The sequence below is a fragment of the Rattus norvegicus genome, chromosome 18, assembly GCF_021556685.1.
Source record: "Rattus norvegicus strain SHRSP/BbbUtx chromosome 18, alternate assembly SHRSP_T2T, whole genome shotgun sequence".
Lineage (NCBI taxonomy): Eukaryota > Metazoa > Chordata > Mammalia > Rodentia > Muridae > Rattus > Rattus norvegicus.
Window position 1 is genome coordinate 29,330,054 of NC_141551.1, and position 24,675 is coordinate 29,354,728.

Here is a 24,675-nt window from a genome sequence, read left to right on the forward strand (position 1 = left end):
GATCTATTCTTCAAACTCTCACAACTAAGTTATTAAAAGATGAACGATCCAGTTAAAAATAAGCAAAAACCAGAATAGATTATTTTCCAAACAAGATATACCGGTGGCTAATATGCACACGAAAAAAAAAAAAAACAATACAACACCCTCATCAGGGAAACACAAAGCAACATCACAACAAGACACTCAAGCCTACTAGGATGGCTGGAACCAAAAAAAATCAGATTTGGGGAGGATGTCATAATACTGAAACCATGACACACAGCTGACGAAGTATAAAATGCTGCAGCCATTTTTTTTTAAGACAGACAGACTGCCAGATTTTCGAGTGGGCAAACATAGAGCTATCATACAGTAAGCAATTCAGCTCCTAGAGAAATAAAAATATGTTCACATAAAATATGTACATAAATCTTCATAGAAATAATATTCAGAAGAGCAAAAGGTAGAAATATTCTAAATGTCCAAATAAATATGAGCCTGCATCAACCAGAAGAAGTAGTGAAATCTGACACATGCTAGAATGTGATGAACCATAGGAATGTCAGGCTGAGGGAAGAAAGCTAACCATGGAAGTCCATACATTCTGTCACTCTAGTCATGGAAGCTCACAATAGAGAAGTCTGTAGACACCAGAAAAAGAGACTGATCACTCTTGTAGGCTCTGCATAAGGGAAAGGGAAAATAAGAGTTAAAGGATGCAAGGTTCTTCTTTGGTGTAAGATATATGCTGACCTGGATGATGGGCACATCACATTGTTTATATAGCAAAAGGCTCTAAACCGTATACTTTTAAATGGATATATTATATCCCAATGTATATGTTATATCCCAAAACACGGACATTATTCATGCCAAATATAAGGATCAATCCAGGTCTATACATGTCTATTTGTGAAGTAAGTTTCTGGAAGTTGAACATTGGGAAAACCTACATTTTTCCCCTTTGGATGTTGAAGAGAAGAAACAATCCACTCGTACTTTAATAAATCATGTCTATGTTCGGTAGGATTCGCCAGTTGAAATTTCACACTGTCTAGTCATTTGTTACTCTGTAGTGTATATGGTGAAAAATATGTGCGTGCAAAACTATCCCGATTTTATTTTTGAGATATTTTTTACCCCTCGATTTGTGTTCTCAGGTTAAATGTTGAAAATTCTATCTAATTTGGTTATTGACACATAGGCAGCATTACCTACTCAACACCATGAGTGATAATTTATTTTTGTTCTTATTTTCATACAACACCTCAGTGTTTTGTCCATACGCATGAAAGCAATTTAGAAAAAGAAGCCAGTGAGCCATGTTACATAGTTTAGTCCACGTCTTGGAGAATTTTGCTTTAAAATCTGAAAATGTAAGGCTCCATGAGACCGCACGGTGGCGCTGCAGGTTAAGAAGACAGGGCATAGAAATTGCTTCTGTAATTCCCCTGTCGGGGCCAGTTTCTCACCGCCTAGAAGCAAAAGGTGTGCCTTTTTCAGCCAAAGCACAGGCGAGTGTGAAACCTTAAATATTCTATTGGGAGGCTTGATTGTGACGTTCTGGACTGTGAGATAGTGCTGCCAGGATCCTGGGCATTTGCGAAGCTACTGCGAAGCTGAGGAAAGAGCCATGGAGGCTGCATGGATGCGCAATCTGAGACAAAGGCAAGTCCTGGCTTTCTTTGTTTTGCTGAGTGTGTCTGGGGCAGGGGCAGAACTGGGTCCCTATTTCATAGAGGAAGAAACAGAGAGGGGCTCCTTTGTGGCAAATCTTGGGAAAGATCTGGGGGTGGAGCTGGCAGAGATATCCAGCCGGAGGGCTCGGATCATTTCCCAGGAAAACAAAGAGCATTTGCAGCTCAACGTTCAATCTGGAGATTTGCTCATAAATGAGAGACTGGACCGAGAGGAGCTGTGTGGCCCCATTGAGCCTTGTGTTCTGCATTTCCAAGTGTTAATGGAAAACCCTTTAGAGATATTTCAGGCTGAACTGAGGGTGACGGACATAAACGACTATTCTCCAGTGTTCAGTGAAAGAGAAATGATACTGAGGATACCAGAAAACAGTGCTCGGGGAAATACATTCCCTTTAAACAATGCTCTGGACTCAGACGTAGATATCAACAATATCCAGACCTATAGGCTCAGCTCAAACTCTCATTTCCTGGTTGTAACCCGCAACCGCAGTGATGGCAGGAAGTACCCAGAGCTGGTGCTGGAGAAAGAACTGGATCGAGAGGAGGAACCTGAGCTGAGGTTAACGCTGACAGCTTTGGATGGTGGCTCTCCTCCCCGGTCTGGGACGACACAGGTCCTCATTGAAGTAGTGGACACCAACGATAATGCACCCGAGTTTCAGCAGCCAACATACCAAGTGCAAACTCCCGAGAACAGTCCAACCGGCTCTCTGGTACTCACAGTCTCAGCCAATGACTTAGACAGTGGAGACTATGGGAAAGTCTTGTACGCACTTTCGCAACCCTCAGAAGATATTAGCAAAACATTCGAGGTAAACCCTGTAACCGGGGAAATTCGCCTACGAAAAGAGGTGAATTTTGAAACTATTCCTTCGTATGAAGTGGTTATCAAGGCCACGGACGGGGGAGGTCTCTCAGGAAAATGCACTCTGTTACTGCAGGTGGTGGACGTGAATGACAATGCCCCAGAAGTGATGCTATCTGCGCTAACCAACCCAGTCCCAGAAAATTCCCCCGATGAGGTAGTGGCTGTTTTCAGTGTTAGAGATCCTGACTCTGGGAACAACGGAAAAGTGATTGCATCCATCGAGGAAGACCTGCCCTTTCTTCTAAAATCTTCAGGAAAGAACTTTTACACTTTAGTAACCAAGGGAGCACTTGACAGGGAAGAAAGAGAGCAATTGAACATCACCATCACAGTCACTGACCTGGGCATACCCAGGCTCACCACCCAACACACCATAACAGTGCAGGTGGCAGACATCAACGACAATGCCCCCTCCTTCACCCAAACCTCCTACACCATGTTTGTCCGCGAGAACAACAGCCCCGCCCTGCACATAGGCACCATCAGCGCCACAGACTCAGACTCAGGATCCAATGCCCACATCACCTACTCGCTGCTACCGCCCCAAGACCCACAGCTGGCCCTCGACTCCCTCATCTCCATCAATGTAGACAACGGGCAGCTGTTCGCGCTCAGGGCGCTAGACTATGAGGCTCTGCAGGGCTTCGAGTTCCATGTGGGCGCCACAGACCAAGGCTCGCCCGCGCTCAGCAGCCAGGCTCTGGTGCACGTGGTGGTGTTGGACGACAATGACAATGCGCCCTTCGTGCTCTACCCGCTGCAAAACGCCTCTGCACCCTTCACTGAGCTGCTGCCCAGGGCGGCAGAGCCTGGATACCTGGTTACCAAGGTGGTAGCTGTGGACCGCGACTCTGGCCAGAATGCCTGGCTGTCATTCCAGCTGCTCAAGGCCACGGAGCCCGGGCTGTTCAACGTATGGGCGCACAATGGCGAGGTACGCACCTCCAGGCTGCTGAGCGAGCGCGACGCACCCAAGCACAAGCTGCTGCTGTTGGTCAAGGACAATGGAGATCCTCCACGCTCTGCCAGTGTTACTCTGCACGTGCTAGTGGTGGATGCCTTCTCTCAGCCCTACCTGCCTCTGCCAGAGGTGGCGCACGACCCTGCACAAGAAGAAGATGCGCTAACACTCTACCTGGTCATAGCTTTGGCATCTGTGTCTTCTCTCTTCCTCTTGTCTGTGCTGCTGTTCGTGGGGGTGAGGCTCTGCAGGAGGGCCAGGGCAGCCTCTCTGAGTGCCTATTCTGTGCCTCAAGGCCACTTTCCTGGCCAGCTGGTGGATGTCAGAGGTATGGGGACCCTGTCCCAGAGCTACCAGTATGATGTATGTCTGATGGGGGATTCTTCTGGGACCAGCGAATTTAACTTCTTAAAGCCAGTTCTGCCTAGCTCTCTGCACCAGTGCTCTGGGAAAGAAATAGAGGGAAATTCCACACTCCAGAATAGTTTTGGGTTTCATCATTAATAGAAAACTACTTTACAGATATTTAATTCCAAATATCATCTTGTTGATTAACTAAAGTCTGTTCACATGTAGCTAGCTAGCAACGATTTTAATGTTCACTTTACCCATCTTTTTTCAGGGTCATGTCTAAAGCTACAAGTTTGGCTTTACTTATACTTGTCGCACAGAATTTTCCATGAGGTCTCAGAAAACAAAAAGGGTTTATCAGCAGTTTATGTGTTCACTAAAACTTTTCTACCACTTTGTTTTTCTTCCTCATTATCTCTCCCTGTTTTATGTAAGTGTTCTGTTTGTAGACTTCTTGAATTACTAAAATGCTGTATTGTGCATTATTTACATATATAATAGTTGGTATTTCTGTATTTCCTTTCTATACTGACAGTCTCATTGAATTGCCACTTTTGATTTTATTATATATAATTGTTGTCTTAAGCTATGCTAATATTTTACAGTTTTGTTTCCTTGTTTATATATCTTGATTTAAAAATCTATTTCTGTCATAAGTAATACAAGTATCTAGTTAACCTAAAAATAAGAGTAGTATTGTAAGATATTGAGATCGTGTAGATGTGTCTTAATTTTTGAGAATCAAGGCAATTTTGGCATTCTAAGGCATCAAATAGAAGTTTTTCAATTTTTCTTTTAATTCTTCGTGAAAACTAGGAGGTAGGCATTAAACTTTTGACGTCTTACAATCCAGCCACAGTCTTTTGAATAAACAGTGTATATTTATCTTCAAGTAGATCGTATGATTTTTCTATGCAACAGAGATGGTATTTGGGCTCTCTAATCATTTTCCTACACACATTCTAAGGTTTAATCTATGTCACTTGCTTATAGTGGGAAAATTAGAACGTTGTAGGCCTTTGAATAAAACAATTTGAGGAAGACATTTTATCAGTATATCTTTGCTTTCATAATGTTAAGATGTGCAGTAGTTTGTCATAGTTCCAGTCTGTATTTAAGGCACAATAAATAGATCATATTATGTTTTATTAAGAGGGACATTTAAACAAAGGTAAGGCTTTTCTTTAGCTCTGTAGATGAAGACTCTTTTAAGAAGACAAATAAAAGGAAAGCAACAGAAATTTCAAAGCATAAGAAATGAAATAGTGTGATTTTTCAAATGGTAGGTGCTAAAGGCTGCTTCTTGTCCTCCTTACAGTTCATTTAGACATTATTTGATTGAATAAATAGTAGTGACTGAATGATTTTCCAACCAGAGATAAGGGACAGTTCCTGTCCAAATTGGTCACATATAGAAGGAAAGGTGGAGTCTTATAAAGCCAGAAGCTATGCTATTTACATAATAAACAGAGTAGGTGTATAAGTCACAGTCATGGGGATACTGGGCACAGAGATGGGCAGCTTGATTGCTCAGTTATGGCTGCAAAGGGGTGCTTGTGTTTAGGGAATGTGTTAGAGCTGGAATAAGTTTTCTGAGAAATGTGTAAGACAAATTTCTTTTGCACATTCCCTGTGTTCCTGTACCCCTGTTTCCAGAACTACGAAATGTGTCATCAGAAGGCATGCTCACATTTTCCCCTTTGTTTGCGTGACCCGGGTGCCAGAAATTAAATAAAATTAGCATGGAGTTCAATGCAGCATTAAAACAAAGTTACTTCTACAAACCTTTTATTCGACGGTTAAAATTGTAACTTCCCCACCCATGAGGCTGGCTGTGAAGAACCAGTATGAATGGGTGTCTATCGCAACCTTATTTTCAAAAATCAAACAAAAGGAGAAATGAGAGACCAAACAACACGCTACAGGAAAGATTTCATAAGGATGTATGTATGGACACAAAAACTGGATACAGACATTTTAAATCTGTTGGTACCACATGGTGGCGCTGCAGGCTAAAGAAATGCAAGGGAAATTAAAAAGAGGCTGAGCTAGAAATCAAAAAAAAAGAAAAAAAAAAAGGAACAAAATCCTGACCGCTGTGGGTGGGGGGAAGCTGAGGTTCCTGACGATTGAAAAAGGAAAAGTATATCCTAGATCCTTCCAGTCAGGTGGAACTTCTGAGGTGTACGACTGCTGGAAGCTGTGGCTGAGACCTGTAGTAAGAAAAGAAGAAGCAATGGCAGCCAGAAGATCAGGCTTCCCCAGACAAAGGCAAGTGGTATTTCTCTTCCTGTTTGGGGGACTGTGTTTGGCAGGTTCTGAGTTTGGACGTTATTCAGTGATGGAGGAAACAGAAAGGGGATCATTTGTGGTGAATCTAGCAAAGGATCTGGGGCTAGGGGTGGAAACGCTGGCTGCAAAGAGAACTAGGGTGATTTCTGATGATAACAAACAGCACTTGCTTCTGGATTCTCACACTGGAGATTTGCTCACAAATGAGAAACTGGACCGAGAGAAGCTATGTGGCTCCACAGAGCCCTGCATGCTGTATTTCCAAATTTTAATGGATAACCCCTTTCAGATTTACCGGGCTGAGCTGAGAATTCTGGATATAAATGATCACTCACCAATATTCCAGGACAAAAAGATGATTTTAAAAATACCAGAAAATACAGCTGTGGGGACAGCATTTCGATTAGAAAGAGCACAAGACTCAGATGGTGGACGGAACGGCATCCAAAACTATACCATCAGTCCCAACACTTTTTTTCATATTACCATTCATGACAGCGATGATGGGATGATATATCCAGAGCTTGTGCTAGACAAAGCTCTGGATTGGGAGGAGCAGCCAGAGTTCAGTTTAACACTCACAGCACTTGATGGCGGGTCTCCGCCAAGGTCTGGAACAGCCACTATACATATTGTGGTCTTGGACGTCAATGATAATGCCCCACAGTTTCCCCAAGAATTTTATGAAACCAAGGTTCCAGAAAACAGTCCAGTAGGTCTTGTTGTCATTAAAGTCACTGGAGAAGATGGAGACTCCGGAGTCAATGCAGAAATATCCTATTCGTTTTTTGATGCTTCTGAAGATATTCGAGCAACCTTTCAAATCAATCCTTTCTCTGGAGAAATCACACTCAGAGCCTTGCTTGACTATGAGTTCATAAAGTCCTATAAGTTAAATGTACAAGCAGTTGATGGTGGGGGACTTTCAGCAAGATGTACGGTTTTGGTTCGGGTTTTAGACATTAATGACAATCCCCCTGAACTGATCATGTCATCACTTGTCAACGAAGTTGTTGAGAACTCTCCTGAAACCGTACTGGCAGTTTTTAGGATTAACGACAGAGATTCTGGAGAGAATGGAAAAATGGTTTGCTACATTCAAGAAAATCTGCCTCTCCTTCTAAAACCCTCCGTAGACAATTATTACATCCTAATGACAGAAGGGGCACTGGACAGAGAGAGCATAGCTGAGTACAACATCACCATCACTGTCTCAGACCTGGGCACACCCAAGCTCACAACCCAGCACACTATAACAGTGCAGGTGTCTGACATCAATGACAACGCTCCCGCCTTCACCCAGACCTCCTACACCCTGTTCGTCCATGAGAACAACAGCCCTGCCCTGCACGTAGGCACCATCAGTGCCACAGACTCAGACTCAGGCTCCAATGCCCACATCACCTACTCACTGCTGCCTCCCCAAGACCCGCAGCTGGCCCTCGACTCGCTCATCTCCATCAATGCTGACAATGGGCAGCTGTTCGCGCTCAGGGCATTAGACTACGAAGCCCTTCAGGCCTTCGAGTTCCACGTGGGTGCCACAGATGGAGGCTCGCCCGCCCTCAACAGCCAGGCTCTGGTGCGGGTGGTGGTTCTAGACGACAATGACAATGAGCCTTTCGTGCTCTACCCACTGCAGAATGCCTCAGCGCCCTACACAGAACTGCTGCCCAGGACCGCAGAGCCAGGCTACCTGGTCACCAAGGTGGTGGCTGTGGATCGAGACTCTGGCCAGAATGCCTGGCTGTCATTCCAGCTGCTCAAGGCCACGGAGCCCGGGCTGTTCAGTGTGTGGGCGCACAATGGCGAGGTGCGCACCACCAGGCTATTGAGTGAACGCGATGTACCCAAGCACAGGCTGCTGCTGCTGGTCAAGGACAATGGGGATCCTCCACGCTCTGCCAGTGTCATGCTGCAAGTGCTACTAGTGGATGGCTTCTCCCAGCCCTACCTGCCTCTGCCTGATGTGTCGCGCAACCCCACTGAAGGGGAAGAGGATGTGCTCACGCTGTACCTGGTCATAGCCTTGGCATCTGTGTCTTCTCTCTTCCTCTTGTCTGTGCTGCTGTTCGTGGGGGTGAGGCTGTGCAGGAGGGCCAGGGCAGCCTCTCTGGGTGGCTGCTCTGTGCCGGAGGGTCACTTTCCGGACCACCTGGTGGACGTCAGCGGTACAGGAACCCTGTCCCAGAGCTACCAATATGAGGTGTGTCTGATGGGAGGCTCCTCTGGTACCAGTGATTTCAAGTTCTTGAAGCCGATTTACCCTCAAGTTCATGCTTATGGTCCCCAGGACAATAGTGATGAAAAGCCCACATTTTGAACTTTCTAATTTAATTTTGAGCAACATTTTATTGCATTTATCATAAAATACAGCCATAGGAATATTAATTTAGTTGTACAGTAGTTGCTACACAGCAAAACTAATTTCGTTTTCAACTTCCATGTTACTTTAGTACTTTAGTGGTTGTTTCATGCTTGAGTTTTTTGTTTGATTTTTTTAATGCCTTTGTTTTCTTTCTTTTTAGTGGAGTATTGCCACTTTAAATTTGAGGTTTTTTTTTTTTTCAATTCTTTCACAGTGCATGATAATTTGGTTTTATTTCTCATTGAAGAAAACTGAGGTTTGGGGTTTTGTTGTTATTGTTTTGTTTTCTTCTGTTGCTAAGCATTAACCAAGCCTTTTGCGTGCTAAGAAAATGCTCCACCATCGAGCCAGGCATGCTTTATACTCACTTTTTAAATCTGTATATTCTTCTAACTTTCACTGACTTCGTTTATGGCAGTTTCATGCATCTGTGTCATGCATTCTGTTTATTATAACCTCTTGATTAATCTCCTCGCAACACGTATTACTTCCCTTCCACCCTTACAAGTCCCTTGACATCTTTGTGATTTTGAGTGTTCTGATAATTTTTGTGCCAGCTTGCTGATTAATGACTTCTGCACACATGGTGTCATGCTTTGGGCTTATTCATTCCTAACCCTTGTTGTCCCACTGGTTCCCTTCCTTTTCCAAGCAAGTATCCCATGCTGCTTTCTTAACATGGCTATTTTATTGCCTTGAAAGTTATTTCTCTTTTTTCTTTTTCTTTCCTTTTCTTTTTTTCAAAACAAGGTTTCTCTATGTAAACCTGGCTGCCCTGGAATTAGTTCTGCAGACCAGGCTGACCACAAACTCAAACCACCTTCCCCTGCTGCCAGAATGTTGGGCTTAAACTTGTGTGTCACCACCACCAAGCAAGAGCAAATTTTTATGTTCATTCTTGGTGACATATGCAACAGGTATTGTCATATAATGCTAATACAATGCTATAGTGTGCACGAAAATCAACAAATTTGAGAACACTTAAATTTTGTGTGGCAATATTGATGGGCTGTCAGAAATATAGTTTTCGTGTTATATTGAAACTTTAAAACTGTCAAATTTAAAAATTGAAATAAATTAAAGGTTACAGAGAAAATAAATTTTATCTCCAGTCCCTTTCTACACAGTTGTCCTTCAAATTTGATCTACTTCCAGATGATGTGTTTAAACTGCCTCATCTTTACAGTCAACTTCTATGTGCTACCCATTTTCTGCAGTTCTTACTTCACTTTAATAGACCCACATTCAAAAGGTACACATTTCCCATATCTTAGGTTTTTTGTAGAATCATCTTAAAATGTTATCAGTATTGTTTCTGTAGGTTTCTAGGCTCAAACTCAAAGCCTCCTAGATGAGTACCATCCTAAAGTAAAACTAATATAATGTCCACCTGTACAGGTTCCCTATGTATGTACTTAGTAGCACAGTATGGTTACATTTTCTTTCTTGGAAACAGTTTTCCCAGAGCTAATAGTTGCTGTTTTAGATTTGAATTAATTTCTATTTACCGCTAGTGATTTTTCTGCACCTCTCTTTCCAGGTTAAATGATCAAACAAAGCAGTGGGCTACCTTGAGCTGTACTCTCTGGTCTCACTACTGTTTTTTACATGATATTCTACTTGAATATTAACTTCTTGCCTTCAAATATTCAAATATATGAGATACAAATTAATTGTGTTTATGTATTAGGGAGTTTTCATTCATGGGTCTTCTTTTAGACTGCTTACCTTATAGCAGTCATGCTTTAATACTTTTTCCACATTGCCCACCTTTTAGAGGACCCAGTATCATTTCTGAGTTTACTTTCTTTCTTGATTGACAGAAATTTTCATTAAAATAGATACAGAGGTTCTTAGGAGGCAAAAAACAACTTTTGACACTTTACATAGTGAAGCAATCTTTTCATTTGATTGATAGTTTAACTGGGTATAAAAGTATAAATTGAAATTTTCTTCCTCAATGTTAAAAAGCACTCTTACTTTTCTTAATTGTGTAGAATTATTTTCACAAAAACAATTCCATTCTAAAGCCTATCTCATTTTTGCAATTTTTTCCCATTCATTCTGGAAACATTGGAAATGTTTGATAATACCATAGCTGTGACAATTTCTTTAACCAGTTCACAAGGATGTATCCTGTCAATGTTGAGATTCTCAATTCAGAAAAAAATCGTTTTAGTTTGCTATAATTTCTTTCTTGTATTTTCTAAAAATTTGATTAAATATTTGACTGACTGGAAGAGTTCTATAAGACTCTAATCGCATTTCATTTTGTATTTCCACTGCTCTTTTTGCTCCTTGTTCTACTTTCCTGCACTGTTCTTTTAATCATTCAGTTTTTATTTGTAAGCTTGCTTTTTGGTAGATAAATACTTTTAAAAGGTTTTTGAGATTTTTTGAACAATATGCATTGGAATTGTAATATTTTCCTATCTATTATTTACTCCCTTAGACTATATTATGGAGATATTGCTGTACAGTATTATTAGTATTATATTGTCATTTTAAAAATTGAGAGTGAGTCACAGAAGTTGAGAAATTTACCAAAGTTATATAGTTTGTAAGGGTCACTTAAGTCTCTGTTTTGTTGCCTTCTTCAACTTTGAATCAGGGTCTCAACTACATAGTCAGAGTAACCTCCAATTTGCAATCTTCCTGACTCTGCCTCTTGTTTATTAAGACTACAGGCATATACAACCTATTATGCCCCAGTTCTAACCCATCATTTCTCTTATAATAAGAATACATACTCTGTTACTCTAAAATTATAAAAAAGGGGGGGCATCTTTTACCCCACTAGATCCAGCACCGCAGTACCCCAAGATATCTGGTAGAGATCTTTCCAGAAACACACATCCCAATTCTATGGCAGCTCAGTGTCTCTAGCTGCCAAACACTCTCTTAAACTTCAATCACTACAAGAAAGATCATACAAAACAATAACCTCTGATCCAATTGATAAGATATAATTGCCCACCTAAACATACAAAGCCCTGTGCATATCCATCCCTTAAGAACATTCATAACAACCTGTAAATACACAGAGTGGAATCTTAATGTCAGCCTCCATGTTCTCTCTGCGACTTCTCTCCCATCGCTTCCAGTCTCCAGTCTCCTTCTGTTCCAGTCTCCTCCTCTTCCCTTGAACTTTTCTCTCACCAATCCTTCCTTCTCGTCCAGTGACAGGCCTCATTCTATCTTGTACCTGCCTTCAACTGTATGACAATCCTAAAATACTCCATACAAATGTTATTAACATGAAATGGGTACATGTGTTTGAAACACAAAAAATCATGGAAGATGTAAGTAAGCATTTTTTTTCTTAGATTTCATTTTTCTGGTGATATTGATCAGACATTTCCAGAGACATTTTCCTCCATCTAACTATATGCATTTCCTCCTGTTTCTTTTTGCTTTGTAGTTTGTATTGGGGTGTGTGTGTGTGTGTGTGTGTGTGTGTGTGTGTGTGTGTGTGTTGGTGATTCTTTTGTCTGTATCTACTGTCTGTGCTTTGATTAAAAATGTGCAGTGCTACATCTGCTTTTTACATGGATAGTAGTGATTAAAATCAGATCCAGGTTTGCACAGAAAGAGTTTTTACTCACTAAACTATCTTTATGGCTGTGGATATTGGTTTGAGCCTTTCTACTTCATGTTATAGATAGCCTCTCAAATATGTAGTCTTTGGCTCTTCTCATAATGAAGAATTCTGCAGTTAAAGCACCGGGTGTCAACCTTTTGTGATTGAACAGGTGTGGATGACAAGACTTCATTTCAATGTTACCATGGTAAGGCAGAGATATTTTCTAGGCAGAGCCACAACACTAAGCATAAGAATTTATTTGAGCTTTCACACTTTTTAGGTTAGAATTCGGTATTAACTAATGTGTGAGATTATGTGCCAACAACACAACTTGTGTTCTACAGTCTGAAACTGATGCTTGAGAAGAGATTTGAAGTCTCACTACTCAAAAATCTAAATCTAGAGTTCTACTTTTGTTTAGTAAGTTCTACTTTTGTTTAGTATGACTTAGATGTCAAAGACTTGAGAAAGTTTGCTGATCTCTTCAAATCTCTACCACGAGTGACTTTTCTATCTCTGTAGACACTGAGAACAGAGAATTCAACATTACTGTAATTACAGCCTCAATTTATAACTTATTCATCTCAAGATTAACTTTAATCTTCCCATTTCTCTGAATCTGGAATGTGAATGCTATTCTGTTAGATAAACACATCAATTTCTCTTTCTTCAGGGATAGATTTTTTAGCCATTTCCTAGAACTTCGTACTGAGTTTCTTCCAATTGCTTTCTATCATTAAACATATATGTGCTACCCGTGTACTTTAATTTTGTGAGTTCTCAATATCATTACTTTTCTATCGGCTGAATGAGTATTTCAAAGGTGGAAAAAATAACTGTGCATATAACCAGTCTACCTACCTTTCAGTCTCTTTTGTTCTGGTTTATTTTTCAACCATATATAGAACTTACATTTTTAAAAATTCAACTCAAATTAACATTTTTCAACTGGAACGGTTTCATTCATTCCTGAGGTACTTTTGAAACTTTCAGTAGTGGGCATCATCGATGAGTTCCTAGCACTTATTTCCAACAGTTTTCTCCTTCAGTAGCAATCATGAACTCCAGCTAGAGCTAAAACCTGCCAAGTTTCAGAGAGGATGCTAGCAAGCACAGAGTAGGCTGTGTCCCTAAAAGCTATCTGTACAATACTATACTCAAGTAACCATATATTGCTTCATTAAAGGAACGTGGCATTAATTGGTTTCATTCAGAGATTAAATTTTTGCTTTCTTCAGAAAGCACATTTCTGTCTTTTTCCTCCCTGAGCTCCTTGCTGTGTGTTGTTGGTGGAATATTTTGAGAACCTGGGAGAGGTCAGCTTTAGGAGTATGAGTGTCCTTTTCTCAAAACAGCACATTTGTATTGTGCACGACTTACTGAATTGTTGTCACTTGTAAGAAACTGGGACTAAACTATGAATTTATTTAATATATTCCTTAATGTGTTCCATCTCCTGGCTAATCCACTTTCATAATCCAAGGATAACCTCTGAAACATTCTGTGGACATTTTCTCCTAAGCAAGGCCAAGTGGTAAAGGGATGTGTTAAACTTAATAATGTGATACTCCTGAGATACTTACTAAGGACTTTAAAACAAACACTAACATCATCGTGAGCCATAAAAAACACTAGTGACAAAATATACTAGTAACCACATAATAAATGTGTCTCTGAGAGAAATCAGATGTGAATGAAACTTAAGTGGTATTCATCAAACTGTGAAAACCTGTGAAGACACATGGTGGCGCTGCAGGATAATGTTACAAGAAAAAAAATTACAATAAATGCAGCAGACACAGCCCAAGTGAGCACAGAAAAACAACCCAGGAGGGTGCTACGTAGAAACCATTTATCCTTCGGATTCTGGGGATTCTGTGGAAAAATCAAGGGGCACATTTTGCAGAAGAGTGTGGTGGAGCAGAAGTGATTCTGCCAGAAGCCTTCTGGAAAGGAACTATGAAGAACCGAGGGGAACACCATCTGCAGACAAGGCAAGTCTTGCTTCTCTTTGTTTTCCTAGGAATGTCTCGAGCACATTCTGTGGCCAGGAGACTTTCAGTGGTGGAGGAAATGCCGAGTGGGGCCTTGGTAGGGAATTTGGAAAAGGACCTGGGGCTTGAGGTGGGTGAGCTGTCTGCACGAGGGGCTCAAGTGGCCTCTAATAATAATAAACTGCCTTTGCAATTGAACATAAATACAGGAGATTTGCTCCTAAGTGAACCACTAGACCGTGAGGAGCTGTGTGGCTCCATTGAGCCCTGTGTGCTCCATTTCCAGGTGTTACTGAAAAACCCCTTAAAGATTTTGCAAGTTGAGCTTCAGGTCATGGATGTAAATGACAACTCCCCTGTATTCTTGGAAAAGGAAATGGTTTTAGAAATTCCAGAAAACAGTCCTGTTGGTGCTATGTTCTTACTAGAAAGTGCAACTGATTTAGATGTAGGAATCAATACTGTTAAAAGCTACATGATAAGCCAGAGCTCTCATTTCCACGTTACAATGAGAGTTAATCCCGATGGCAGGAAATACCCAGAGTTAGTTCTGGACAAAGTGCTGGATTATGAGGAGCAGCCTGAGCTTAGTCTCATCCTCACGGCTTTGGATGGAGGGACTCCATCCAGGTCTGGGACTGCATTGGTTCAAGTGGAAGTCATAGATGCCAATGACAACTCCCCTGAATTTGACCAAATGTTCTATGAAGTGAGGATTCCAGAGAATAGCAGGCTTGGCTCACTGATTATCACTGCATCGGCTTCGGACTTAGACTCGGGAACTAATGGTGAACTCTCATATGCCTTTTCCCATGCATCAGAGGATATTCGAAAAACATTTGCAATTAATAAAAATTCTGGAGAAATAAGTTTAATAGGCTATTTGGACTTTGAAACGACTGAATCCTACTCAATAATCATTAAAGCTACCGATCGGGGAGGACTTTTTGGGAAATCTACAGTAAGAATTCAGGTGATGGATGTGAACGACAATTTTCCTGAAATTGCTGTGTCATCATTTGTCAGTCCAATCCCAGAAAATGCTGTAGAGACTTTAGTTATGATTTTTAGTATTCAAGACAAGGACTCAGGAGAGAACAGCAAGATGGTTTGCAGTATTCCGGAGGATCTCCCATTTGTGCTAAAATCTTCTATTGAAAATTACTACCACTTAGAAACGGAGAGAGCACTGGATAGAGAGAACAGAGCTGAGTACAACATCACCATCTCTGTCTCAGACCAGGGCACACCCAGGCTCACAACCCAGCACACCATAACAGTGCAGGTGTCCGACATCAACGACAACGCCCCGGCCTTCACCCAAACCTCCTACACCATGTTTGTCCACGAGAACAACAGCCCCGCCCTGCACATAGGCACCATCAGCGCCACAGACTCAGACTCAGGCTCCAATGCCCACATCACCTACTCGCTGATGCCGCCTCGAGACCCACAGCTGGCCCTCGACTCGCTCATCTCCATCAATGCTGACAACGGGCAGCTGTTCGCGCTCAGGGCGCTGGACTATGAAGCGCTGCAGGCCTTCGAGTTCCGCGTGGGTGCCACAGACCGAGGCTCACCCGCGCTCAGCAGTCAGGCACTGGTGCGCGTGGTGGTGCTGGACGACAATGACAATGCGCCCTTCGTGCTCTACCCGCTGCAGAACGCCTCAGCGCCCTACACAGAGCTGCTGCCCAGGGCGGCAGAGCCTGGATACCTGGTTACCAAGGTGGTAGCTGTGGACCGCGACTCTGGCCAGAATGCCTGGCTGTCATTCCAGCTGCTCAAGGCCACGGAGCCCGGGCTATTTAGTGTGTGGGCGCACAATGGTGAGGTGCGCACCACTAGGTTGCTGAGCGAGCGTGATGTGCCCAAACACAGGTTGCTGCTGCTGGTCAAGGACAATGGAGATCCTCCGCGCTCTGCCAGTGTCATGCTGCAAGTGCTACTAGTGGATGGCTTCTCCCAGCCCTACCTGCCTCTGCCAGAGGTGGCGCGGGACTCCATGCCGGATGTTGACAACATGCTCACGCTGTACCTGGTTATTGCTTTGGCCTCTGTGTCTTCTCTCTTCCTCCTGTCTGTGATGCTGTTTGTGGGAGTGAGGCTGTGCAGGAGAGCCAGGGCAGCCTCTCTGGGTGGCTGTTCTGTACCTGAGGGACACTTTCCTGATCATCTCGTCGACATTAGCGGTGCGGGAACTCTGTCCCAGAGCTACCAGTATGAGGTGTGTCTGATGGGAGGTAGTGGGACAAATGAGTTCAGATTCTTGAAGCCAGTTTCCCCCAATTTAAAACCCCAGTTCCCTGGGAAAGAAATGGAGGAAAGTTCTACTTTGCGCAATAGTTTTGGGTTATTTAGTGACTGTAATTGATGCTGTATTTCATCTTGTGGCTATTCCATGATAATGTGTATTTCTCCGAATTTGCATGATCTTCAAATCTAGTGTTTGCATGTTATGTCCCTCCTACTTTTCAATTTATGCCAACGCTTCTAATAAGATGGTAAGCCATCTCTCTGATAGCCATTCTCTCTGATGACCTAACTTGTAAATAATTTACCCCACCCCTTTCCCATATGTCTTTTCCAGTTGAAATAAACAGACCATTTTAGGAGAAGTTAAAATTTTCAAGCATATCTTTTGTTGGCTCTCCTTTTCTAGTTTTTGTTGTGGCTTGTTATTTTGGGTGCTATTTTCAAGTAAGCTTTTTTATAGCAACCTAGTTTATATATATATGTATTATATATATGTATAAATATATATATATATATTGATTGATTGATTGATTGTGTTGGAAAATACTGTGATAGAACCATTAGGCCTGTTGAAGAGGAGCCCATAGTGGGTCTGGGGACAGCTCAGTGCTAGATCTCCAGATAGATCAAAGCACATAATAAACAAGAGGGGAGAGGTGGTGAGCTTTTTATTAACACTATTTTATGTGTCCTGGAAGGTGGCTGCAGGCACATGCTGTGGTTACTTATAAAATCTTGAAATATAAGTTTAATTTTATGAATGTCTCACTAACTTCACAAGGACAGAATGTAAGCCAGGTATAAGAATAGGCACCTAAACAATAGTTTGAATAGGAGAAACCAAGCTTGTGAGGTAATATGTAATTTTGCTTATATTCTCCCTGAAATAAATGAACGTGCACTGAGTACTAATTCACAAGTACACACAATTGCTGTGTGTATTACAACATGCAAATCTAATAGGAAGAGTACTTAGTCCATTGTAAGCTTGAATTTTCCTTTCTTATTCTATTGTTTGAATTTCCTGATATGGTCATAAAGCCACTGAGTCTGTCTCAGACTCCATTGAAGAGCAGAATCCGAAAGACTAATGACTACATGTTTTAATGTATAAGCGTGTCATGTTCTAATTTTAAAAAAAGGTTCAAACCACCAGACCACCACAGAGGAGAAAGTTTCATCTTGTGTAGAGAAGGACCAACCTATAAGGGTTCTTGCCCTTGACGGTCTGATAATTCCCAAGAAATGTAATTGTGGTATGTGAGTAGAACATAAGTAATTACAGGAGAAATGTAATGGTTGGGAAAGGAAGTTTCCTGTGAATTTCCTCACAGATCTAAAGTCTGCACTCCAGAAGGAGGAAAATGAGAGATGATGGGCATCATGGACAGAGAAAGATGGTGAAGATGTGACAGTAAGGATGGGAGTGGAACTAAGTTAGAATGCTCCCCGTCCCATGGACTAGAGTCAGCGTCAATGCCAGAAACTTCCTTTCAAAGAAACTTAACACTGTGTTAGTTAACTAATTTTAATTAGTTAGTTAAAATCCCTCCCATATCCAAGACAACCCAGTGTTTGAACTTTTTGAAAGCTACCGTTTCATTATCAGTCAAACTATGGAACCTTTGTATCCAGGCAAAATGTGCATATGGGCTAATTAAGTTTAGCTTCCTACTTTGAAAAGTAGAAGTTGGAGACAGAACGTGTTTTGGTGGTTGTCTAAGGCTGGGAAAACATGTAGGATGTAGACTAGTTGGGAACAATTTATATGGGAGATAAATGAGAAATGGTTTTAAATTAGAAATACTGCTAATAGTTGTTCAGTTTTGCAAATATATGAATAACCACTGAACTCTGTAGCTCGTGTGTGAGATACTATGATGCCTCTTTTTCAACAAAGATGTTCAAAGCCATAAAGAACAACTCTAGAAGACTATGATTCCAAGTAAGCTAGATCTTCTCTAAAGCACCCAGACAGAAGAATCGTACAGACAGAACAGCAGACACAACAGAAGGTCCAGGTAATTGTCTTGTTGCTTCAAGCTTTTCCAGACATCAAGACTTCTCTACTTTTTTGAAGGAACTGTGTGTTTCCTAACTCTAGCGGAGAGTAACCGAGAGTTCACTTCGGGAGCTCCTACGTTCACATACATGTAACTAATCAAACTTCTAAAATGTGAGCTTTTCATCACTAAGCCTCTGAGCCGACAATTACATCCGTTGAATAAAAGTTACTTTTACCTGGGATGCAAAAGGAAACCCTCCCTGTGCTTCCTGCTGCCTTTGTGGCAGTACATCATAGGAAGTACATCTGAAAAAAGAAGTTACTTTTACATTAGCCAAGGGTAGTTTCATTTTATTTGCAAGCATTCTACTGAAAATTCTATTTTAAAGGTCATAAATAATGTCTATATACACTAAATAATATTTATTGCCAAAACAAAGAGATGCAACTACTCAGTGTTTTGTAAAGTCTTTCTCTTGCATGTGACAATGTCAATGAAATGGTTTTATAAAGGGAACAGCTTTGCCCCCATGGTTCTTCTAGAATCAGATTTCACTCCAAATGACTGCTCCAACATTGTTTATGGCAAACTAATTGTCTATATGGCTGTAACTTCTCACTGTTATACCTGTGTTCTAGATGACTTGGGGGAAAGATTAATATTTAGAACTCTTCTATCCCAGACAAAAAAGAAGTAGTAAATTCTGTTTTCCATCCATCTGTAAAATTGCTAAGGTCAAACCAAACCACAAGCAGGCTCAGATAGGCAAGTCAGCTTTGTGTCTTAGTTACTTTTCTATTGCTGTTATAAAACATATGATCATGGCAACTTATTCTAAAAAAATGCTTAACTCTAGACTTATAGTTTCAGAGGGATAGAGTCCATGATGGCACAGCAAACATTACATGTAGAAGAATGGTACGTATTTTAGAAGACACCTATCAGGGTCATCCACAAATGCTGACTTAAATACAAGAGACAATGTTAACACGTTTTTTCTTGACTTTGAGGTATTTGCTGCTGTTTTTCTTGGTTTTTTGATATTCTGCTTGTCTTTCAAAGAATGATTTTGAACTCGGTGTCTTCTTTTTCTTTTTCTGTCTATTTTTCCTTTTTAAAACAAATAAGTGAACGTTGTTCTACCAAGGATGGTACAAGGAAATTCACCAACACTAAAATTTCTTTTTTTTTAAATAAGAGTAGCACTTGTCCATGAACTATACCCGCCTACTCATATAATTTAAATTATTCCTGGATTGCTAATACCTAATACCTAGTAACAATGGAAAGTCGTACATATTCAATATAAATGAAATTTGGCGCCTATGTTTTGATTGTTTTATTTAATTTTATTTTGAAGCTAGAGACTGAACCAGGACTCACACCATTACTAAGGTACTGCCACATAGTTCAATTGTTTTCTCTTATCAGACATTTAGTTAATTTCCTTCTGGTTACTTTGCAAATGTCAACTCATTAGTTTCTACGACAAAAACCCTTGGAGACAAGACTATCAGCATTCTACTTATAGATAAGGAGACAAAGGTATCTAATTTGTCCAGGCCTATAGAGAGTGAGTGGCAGAACCACAATTCAGTGTTCCTAAACATTGTCCACCTCCTAGATCACAGTTACGTGTCTCTTCAAGACGTTTCTGTTACTCTTTACCTATGCACTGTTACATCTTTAATTACTAGCTAATGAATTCTTATTCCCTGAAAAGTTCTTAAAAGGATCATCTTACAGTGTCATATCTTCCAATATGCACATAAAGACATGTTTGTATGCATATGTGTATATGTCTTTTCAGACAGTGTCTCCCTACATAACTCTCACTAACATAGAGCTAACTGTGTAGACCATGCTTACCTTAAACTCTTACGGATCCCCCTACTTCTGCCTCTCAAGTGTTGGGATTGAAAGTGTGCACCACCAAACCTTACTGTGTTTTCAATGTAAAAGCAAGAATCTAATATTACCTTGTCATAAGTTCTCTATTAACAAAAAAGTAGTATGTTTTGTATTTTTCCTTATTCGTGTGTGTATGTGTGTGTAAGTGTAAAAAGTAGTGGAGTAATAATTAAATAATGAACTCCACCCCAACAAATATTTACCAGAGTTGATGAGGTAAATATTTGTAACTACTAAGTAATTGTCTTGAAATAAATATTTTTATTTATTTTGGAGCACTTTATTGTATCTTTTTTGAGTTGAACATTCAAAGCACTAATGATTTCATACAGAGAATGGACTGTGTTTGGATACTATTTCAAACAAACCAACAACACCAGACATTTTATAGAAAAGGAAGAAAGCTCAAACAGACTGAGTTATAAGCTATATCCAAGAAGTATTTCTACATGTGTATTGTGGTAATGATTTGCAGTTATATTTTAAAGGCGTTGCTAATTATAAATAACACCTGGATATTTAGAGATAAATATAAACTATGTGAAAATTGCTTTTGAAAATTCTAGATAGACATAAAATTTTAGGAGAAAAATATTAAATGACAAAATTCACAGAGACACATGGTGGCGCTGTAGGATAAGATCAAACAGTGCGTAGCCCGCCCTGTGGGTTCCACTATCCGAAGGACCAATTCAGTGAGAAGGGACGTATTACAGGAGCTTCACCGACGGAGCTGACAAGGGATTTTCAATAGAAATATCGGACCTTTGTCTCCCAAATTTGGGATTGAATTTAAATTTTGGAGTAGAAGAAGTCACCTGAAGGAACCATGGGAAACAGAAAGACTATCATCCTGCAGAAACGGCAAGTCTTGGTTTTCTTTGTTTTGCTGGGATTGTCTCGGGCGAGTGCTGAGTCTTTGCGCTATTCTGTAGCAGAGGAAACAGAAATTGGCTCTTTTGTGGCTAATCTGGCAAGGGATTTAGGGCTGGGGGTTGCGGAGCTGTCCTCCAGGGAGGCCAGGATAGTGTCAGACGATAATAAAAAGCATTTACTCCTTAATTTGCTGACCGGAGATGTGCTCCTGAGTGAGCGACTGGACCGTGAAGAGCTGTGTGGCTCCACCGAGCCCTGTGTGCTGCCCTTTCAGGTGGTACTGGAAGACCCTTTACAGTTCTATCGAGCTGAGCTGCATGTCAGAGACATAAATGATCACGCCCCTACATTCCTAGACAAGGAAATAACTATTAAAATACCAGAAAGCGCTGCTATCGGAGCCACATTTTTAATTGAGAATGCACAAGATCTGGACATAGGAAGCAACAGTCTCCAGGACTACAGCATTAGCCCCAGTTCTCATTTCTATGTTAAAATTCATGAGAGTGGTGATGGAAAGATATATCCAGAGCTGGTACTGGACAAAGCTTTAGATCATGAGGAAGAATCTGAGCTTAGATTGACACTTACAGCATTGGATGGCGGGTCTCCACCCAGGTCTGGGACAACATTAGTTCTCATAAAAGTCTTGGACATCAACGATAATGCTCCTGAGTTTGCTCAGAATTTCTATGAGGTGCAGGTCCCAGAGGACACACCCATTGGCTCCAGTATTATTACTATCTCTGCTAAAGATTTAGATATGGGAAATTATGGGAAAATATCATATTCATTTTTGCATGCAACAGAAGATGTTAGAAAAACCTTTGAAATCAACCCAACATCTGGGGAAGTCAATTTGAGATCACTGCTGGATTTTGAAGTAATACAGTCCTATTCTGTAACTATCCAAGCAACAGATGGTGGAGGTCTTTCAGCAAAATGCACTCTTTCAGTTAAAGTATTAGATATAAATGACAATGCACCAGAAGTGATCATATCATCGGTTACAAAGACAATTCCAGAGAATGCTTCAGAGACCCTGATCACTCTGTTCAGTGTCCGAGATCAAGACTCTGGAGACAATGGAAGGATCCTTTGCTCTATTCCGGATGACCTTCCATTTATTCTAAAGCCCACCTTCAAGAATTTTTTCACTCTACTTTCTGAAAAAGCACTGGACAGAGAAAGTAGAGCTGAGTACAACATCACCATCACTGTCTCAGATCTGGGCACACCCAGGCTCACAACCCAGCACACCATAACAGTGCAGGTGTCTGACATCAACGACAACGCCCCCGCCTTCACCCAAACCTCCTACACCATGTTTGTCCACGAGAACAACAGCCCCGCCCTGCACATAGGCACCATCAGTGCCACAGACTCAGACTCAGGCTCCAATGCCCACATCACCTACTCGCTGATGCCGCCTCGAGACCCACAGCTGGCCCTCGACTCCCTCATCTCCATCAATGCTGACAACGGGCAGCTGTTCGCACTCAGGGCGCTGGACTATGAGGTGCTGCAGGCCTTCGAGTTCCGCGTGGGTGCCACAGACAGAGGCTCACCCGCGCTCAGCAGCCAGGCTCTGGTGCGCGTGGTGGTGCTGGACGACAATGACAATGCGCCCTTCGTGCTCTACCCGCTGCAGAATGCCTCAGCGCCCTACACAGAGCTGCTGCCCAGGGCGGCAGAGCCTGGATACCTGGTTACCAAGGTGGTAGCTGTGGACCGCGACTCTGGCCAGAATGCCTGGCTGTCATTCCAGCTGCTCAAAGCCACGGAGCCGGGGCTGTTCAGCGTGTGGGCGCACAATGGCGAGGTACGCACCTCCAGGCTGCTGAGCGAGCGCGATGCACCCAAGCACAAACTGCTGCTGATGGTCAAGGACAATGGAGATCCTCCGCGCTCTGCCAGTGTTATGTTGCACGTGCTAGTGGTAGATGGCTTCTCTCAGCCCTACCTGCCTCTGCCAGAGGTGGCGCACAATCCTGCACACGACGAGGACACTCTAACACTGTACCTGGTCATAGCCTTGGCATCTGTGTCTTCTCTCTTCCTCTTGTCTGTGCTGCTGTTCGTGGGGGTGAGGCTGTGCAAGAAGGCCAGGGCAGCTTCTCTGGGTGGCTGCTCTGTGCCCGAGGGCCACTTTCCTGGCCACCTGGTGGACGTTACCGGCACTGGAACCCTGTCCCAGAACTACCAGTATGAGGTGTGTTTGACAGGAAGTACTGGGACAAACGAGTTCAAATTCCTGAAGCCAGTCATGCCCAGTCTTCAACTCCAGGACCCCGATTCTAATATGCTGGTAAAGGAGAACTTTCGGAATAGCCTGGGTTTTAATATTCAATAAAAATTTCCTTTAAACTTTTATTATTTTCTTTCTATTGACAAATTGCAAAGGCTTGTTTTTTTTTTTCTTAATCTGTATTGGATTTAAGGTCTTCCTGATGTTGCATTCATTTTCATATCACGTGTTTTTCTCAGAGTTACTTTGAAAATCTTTACTGGGATAAGAGTGATGCAAAGAAACACGTTTTGTTTTATTTTGTTGAAGTGTTGTGTTAACCGGTCTGCTGTTTCTTATATAAGACCCAGCAATGGAAATGCTGGTTTAAGTATTTAGAATGGATGTGTTGAGCTAGTGATTGCTATAATACTTCGGGGAGTCCACAGCAAGCAGCCCTGAATGGGATCTACAGCAAAAGACATGAAGGGAGGGAGGGAAGGAACTAAAAAGGGGCAAATGTTACTATATATGGAATTTCCCAATATGCTATTAAAACCCAACAAACAGAGAGTCTAAGGGTTGTTTTACCTGGTTAGAAACTGTATTGGGATCATTTGCAGTATTCTCTGTCAGATTATTTCAGCAGAAAAAATAATGTTCTTTAAATGCTGCCCTTCCAAATCCAGTAGTAGAGGTCTTTGTTTCACAGTGTTTTCAAGAATTGCTTTCTTAGATCTCTGATTTCTAATGAAGCTTTCTAATTATCAAAATACTCTATGTTTTGATGTTGTTGTTTTGTTGTCTTTAAATACACATTTTCTTGGTTAAAATTTGTGGTACTCTATACCACTCATTACTAAAGCAGATAATAGTTCATAATCATAATCTTATTTATCTTATAAATAATCTTATATCAGAAAAGAACAGGATAAAATCTTCCTAGGAAATAAAATAAAGATTTTAAAAATTTGTTTATTTACTTATTCATTTATTTATTTATTTATTAGTTTTCAAATCAAGGTTTCTTTGTGTAGCCCTGGCCTTTCTAACGTTGACTCTGATAACCAGGCTGGCCTCAAATTCACAGAGTCAGCTGCCTCTGCCTCCCCAGTCCTATTATTAAAGGTGTGTGCAACCACCCACCTCCACCCAGCAAAATAAAAAAAAATAACTGATTTATTTTCTATTTTTTAATTTTATTTTATTTACAGTCCAGTCATTATGTGCATTGGTGATTTGTTTGCATGTATGTCTGCGCGAGGGTATCAGGTCCACTAGAACTGGCTACAGACAGTTG

General features: G+C 41.4%; 4 protein-coding genes and 1 non-coding gene across 5 annotated transcripts; all 5 read left to right on the forward strand.

Moving 5' to 3' along the window:
* Window positions 1-1,344: 1,344 nt before the first annotated feature.
* On the forward strand, window positions 1,345-4,754 carry Pcdhb16 (protocadherin beta 16). The gene has a single exon (NM_001404916.1). It carries the CDS (start codon window positions 1,616-1,618, stop codon window positions 4,013-4,015), a length of 2,400 nt encoding a protein of 799 aa, NP_001391845.1. The 5' UTR covers window positions 1,345-1,615; the 3' UTR covers window positions 4,016-4,754.
* Window positions 4,755-5,942: 1,188 nt separating this feature from the next.
* On the forward strand, window positions 5,943-10,907 carry Pcdhb17 (protocadherin beta 17). Its single transcript, NM_001408905.2, has one exon. It carries the CDS (start codon window positions 6,099-6,101, stop codon window positions 8,475-8,477), a length of 2,379 nt encoding a protein of 792 aa, NP_001395834.1. The 5' UTR covers window positions 5,943-6,098; the 3' UTR covers window positions 8,478-10,907.
* Window positions 10,908-13,922: 3,015 nt separating this feature from the next.
* Pcdhb19 (protocadherin beta 19) lies at window positions 13,923-16,731 on the forward strand. The gene has a single exon (NM_001408909.2). The coding sequence runs from the start codon at window positions 14,065-14,067 to the stop codon at window positions 16,471-16,473; it is 2,409 nt and encodes an 802-aa protein (NP_001395838.1). The 5' UTR covers window positions 13,923-14,064; the 3' UTR covers window positions 16,474-16,731.
* Window positions 16,732-18,566: 1,835 nt separating this feature from the next.
* LOC120098359 (small nucleolar RNA SNORA31) lies at window positions 18,567-18,668 on the forward strand. The gene has a single exon (XR_015643172.1). It is a non-coding gene; the product is annotated as a small nucleolar RNA SNORA31 (small nucleolar RNA).
* Window positions 18,669-20,962: 2,294 nt separating this feature from the next.
* On the forward strand, window positions 20,963-24,357 carry Pcdhb20 (protocadherin beta 20). The gene has a single exon (NM_001109395.2). The coding sequence runs from the start codon at window positions 21,102-21,104 to the stop codon at window positions 23,499-23,501; it is 2,400 nt and encodes a 799-aa protein (NP_001102865.1). The 5' UTR covers window positions 20,963-21,101; the 3' UTR covers window positions 23,502-24,357.
* Window positions 24,358-24,675: the final 318 nt, after the last annotated feature.

What these genes read in the sequence shown, in the direction of transcription:
- Pcdhb16 (NM_001404916.1), top strand. Translation starts at nt 1,616, where the DNA reads ATGGAGGCTGCATGGATGCGCAATCTGAGACAAAGGCAAGTCCTGGCT.
- Pcdhb17 (NM_001408905.2), top strand. Translation starts at nt 6,099, where the DNA reads ATGGCAGCCAGAAGATCAGGCTTCCCCAGACAAAGGCAAGTGGTATTT.
- Pcdhb19 (NM_001408909.2), top strand. Translation starts at nt 14,065, where the DNA reads ATGAAGAACCGAGGGGAACACCATCTGCAGACAAGGCAAGTCTTGCTT.
- Pcdhb20 (NM_001109395.2), top strand. Translation starts at nt 21,102, where the DNA reads ATGGGAAACAGAAAGACTATCATCCTGCAGAAACGGCAAGTCTTGGTT.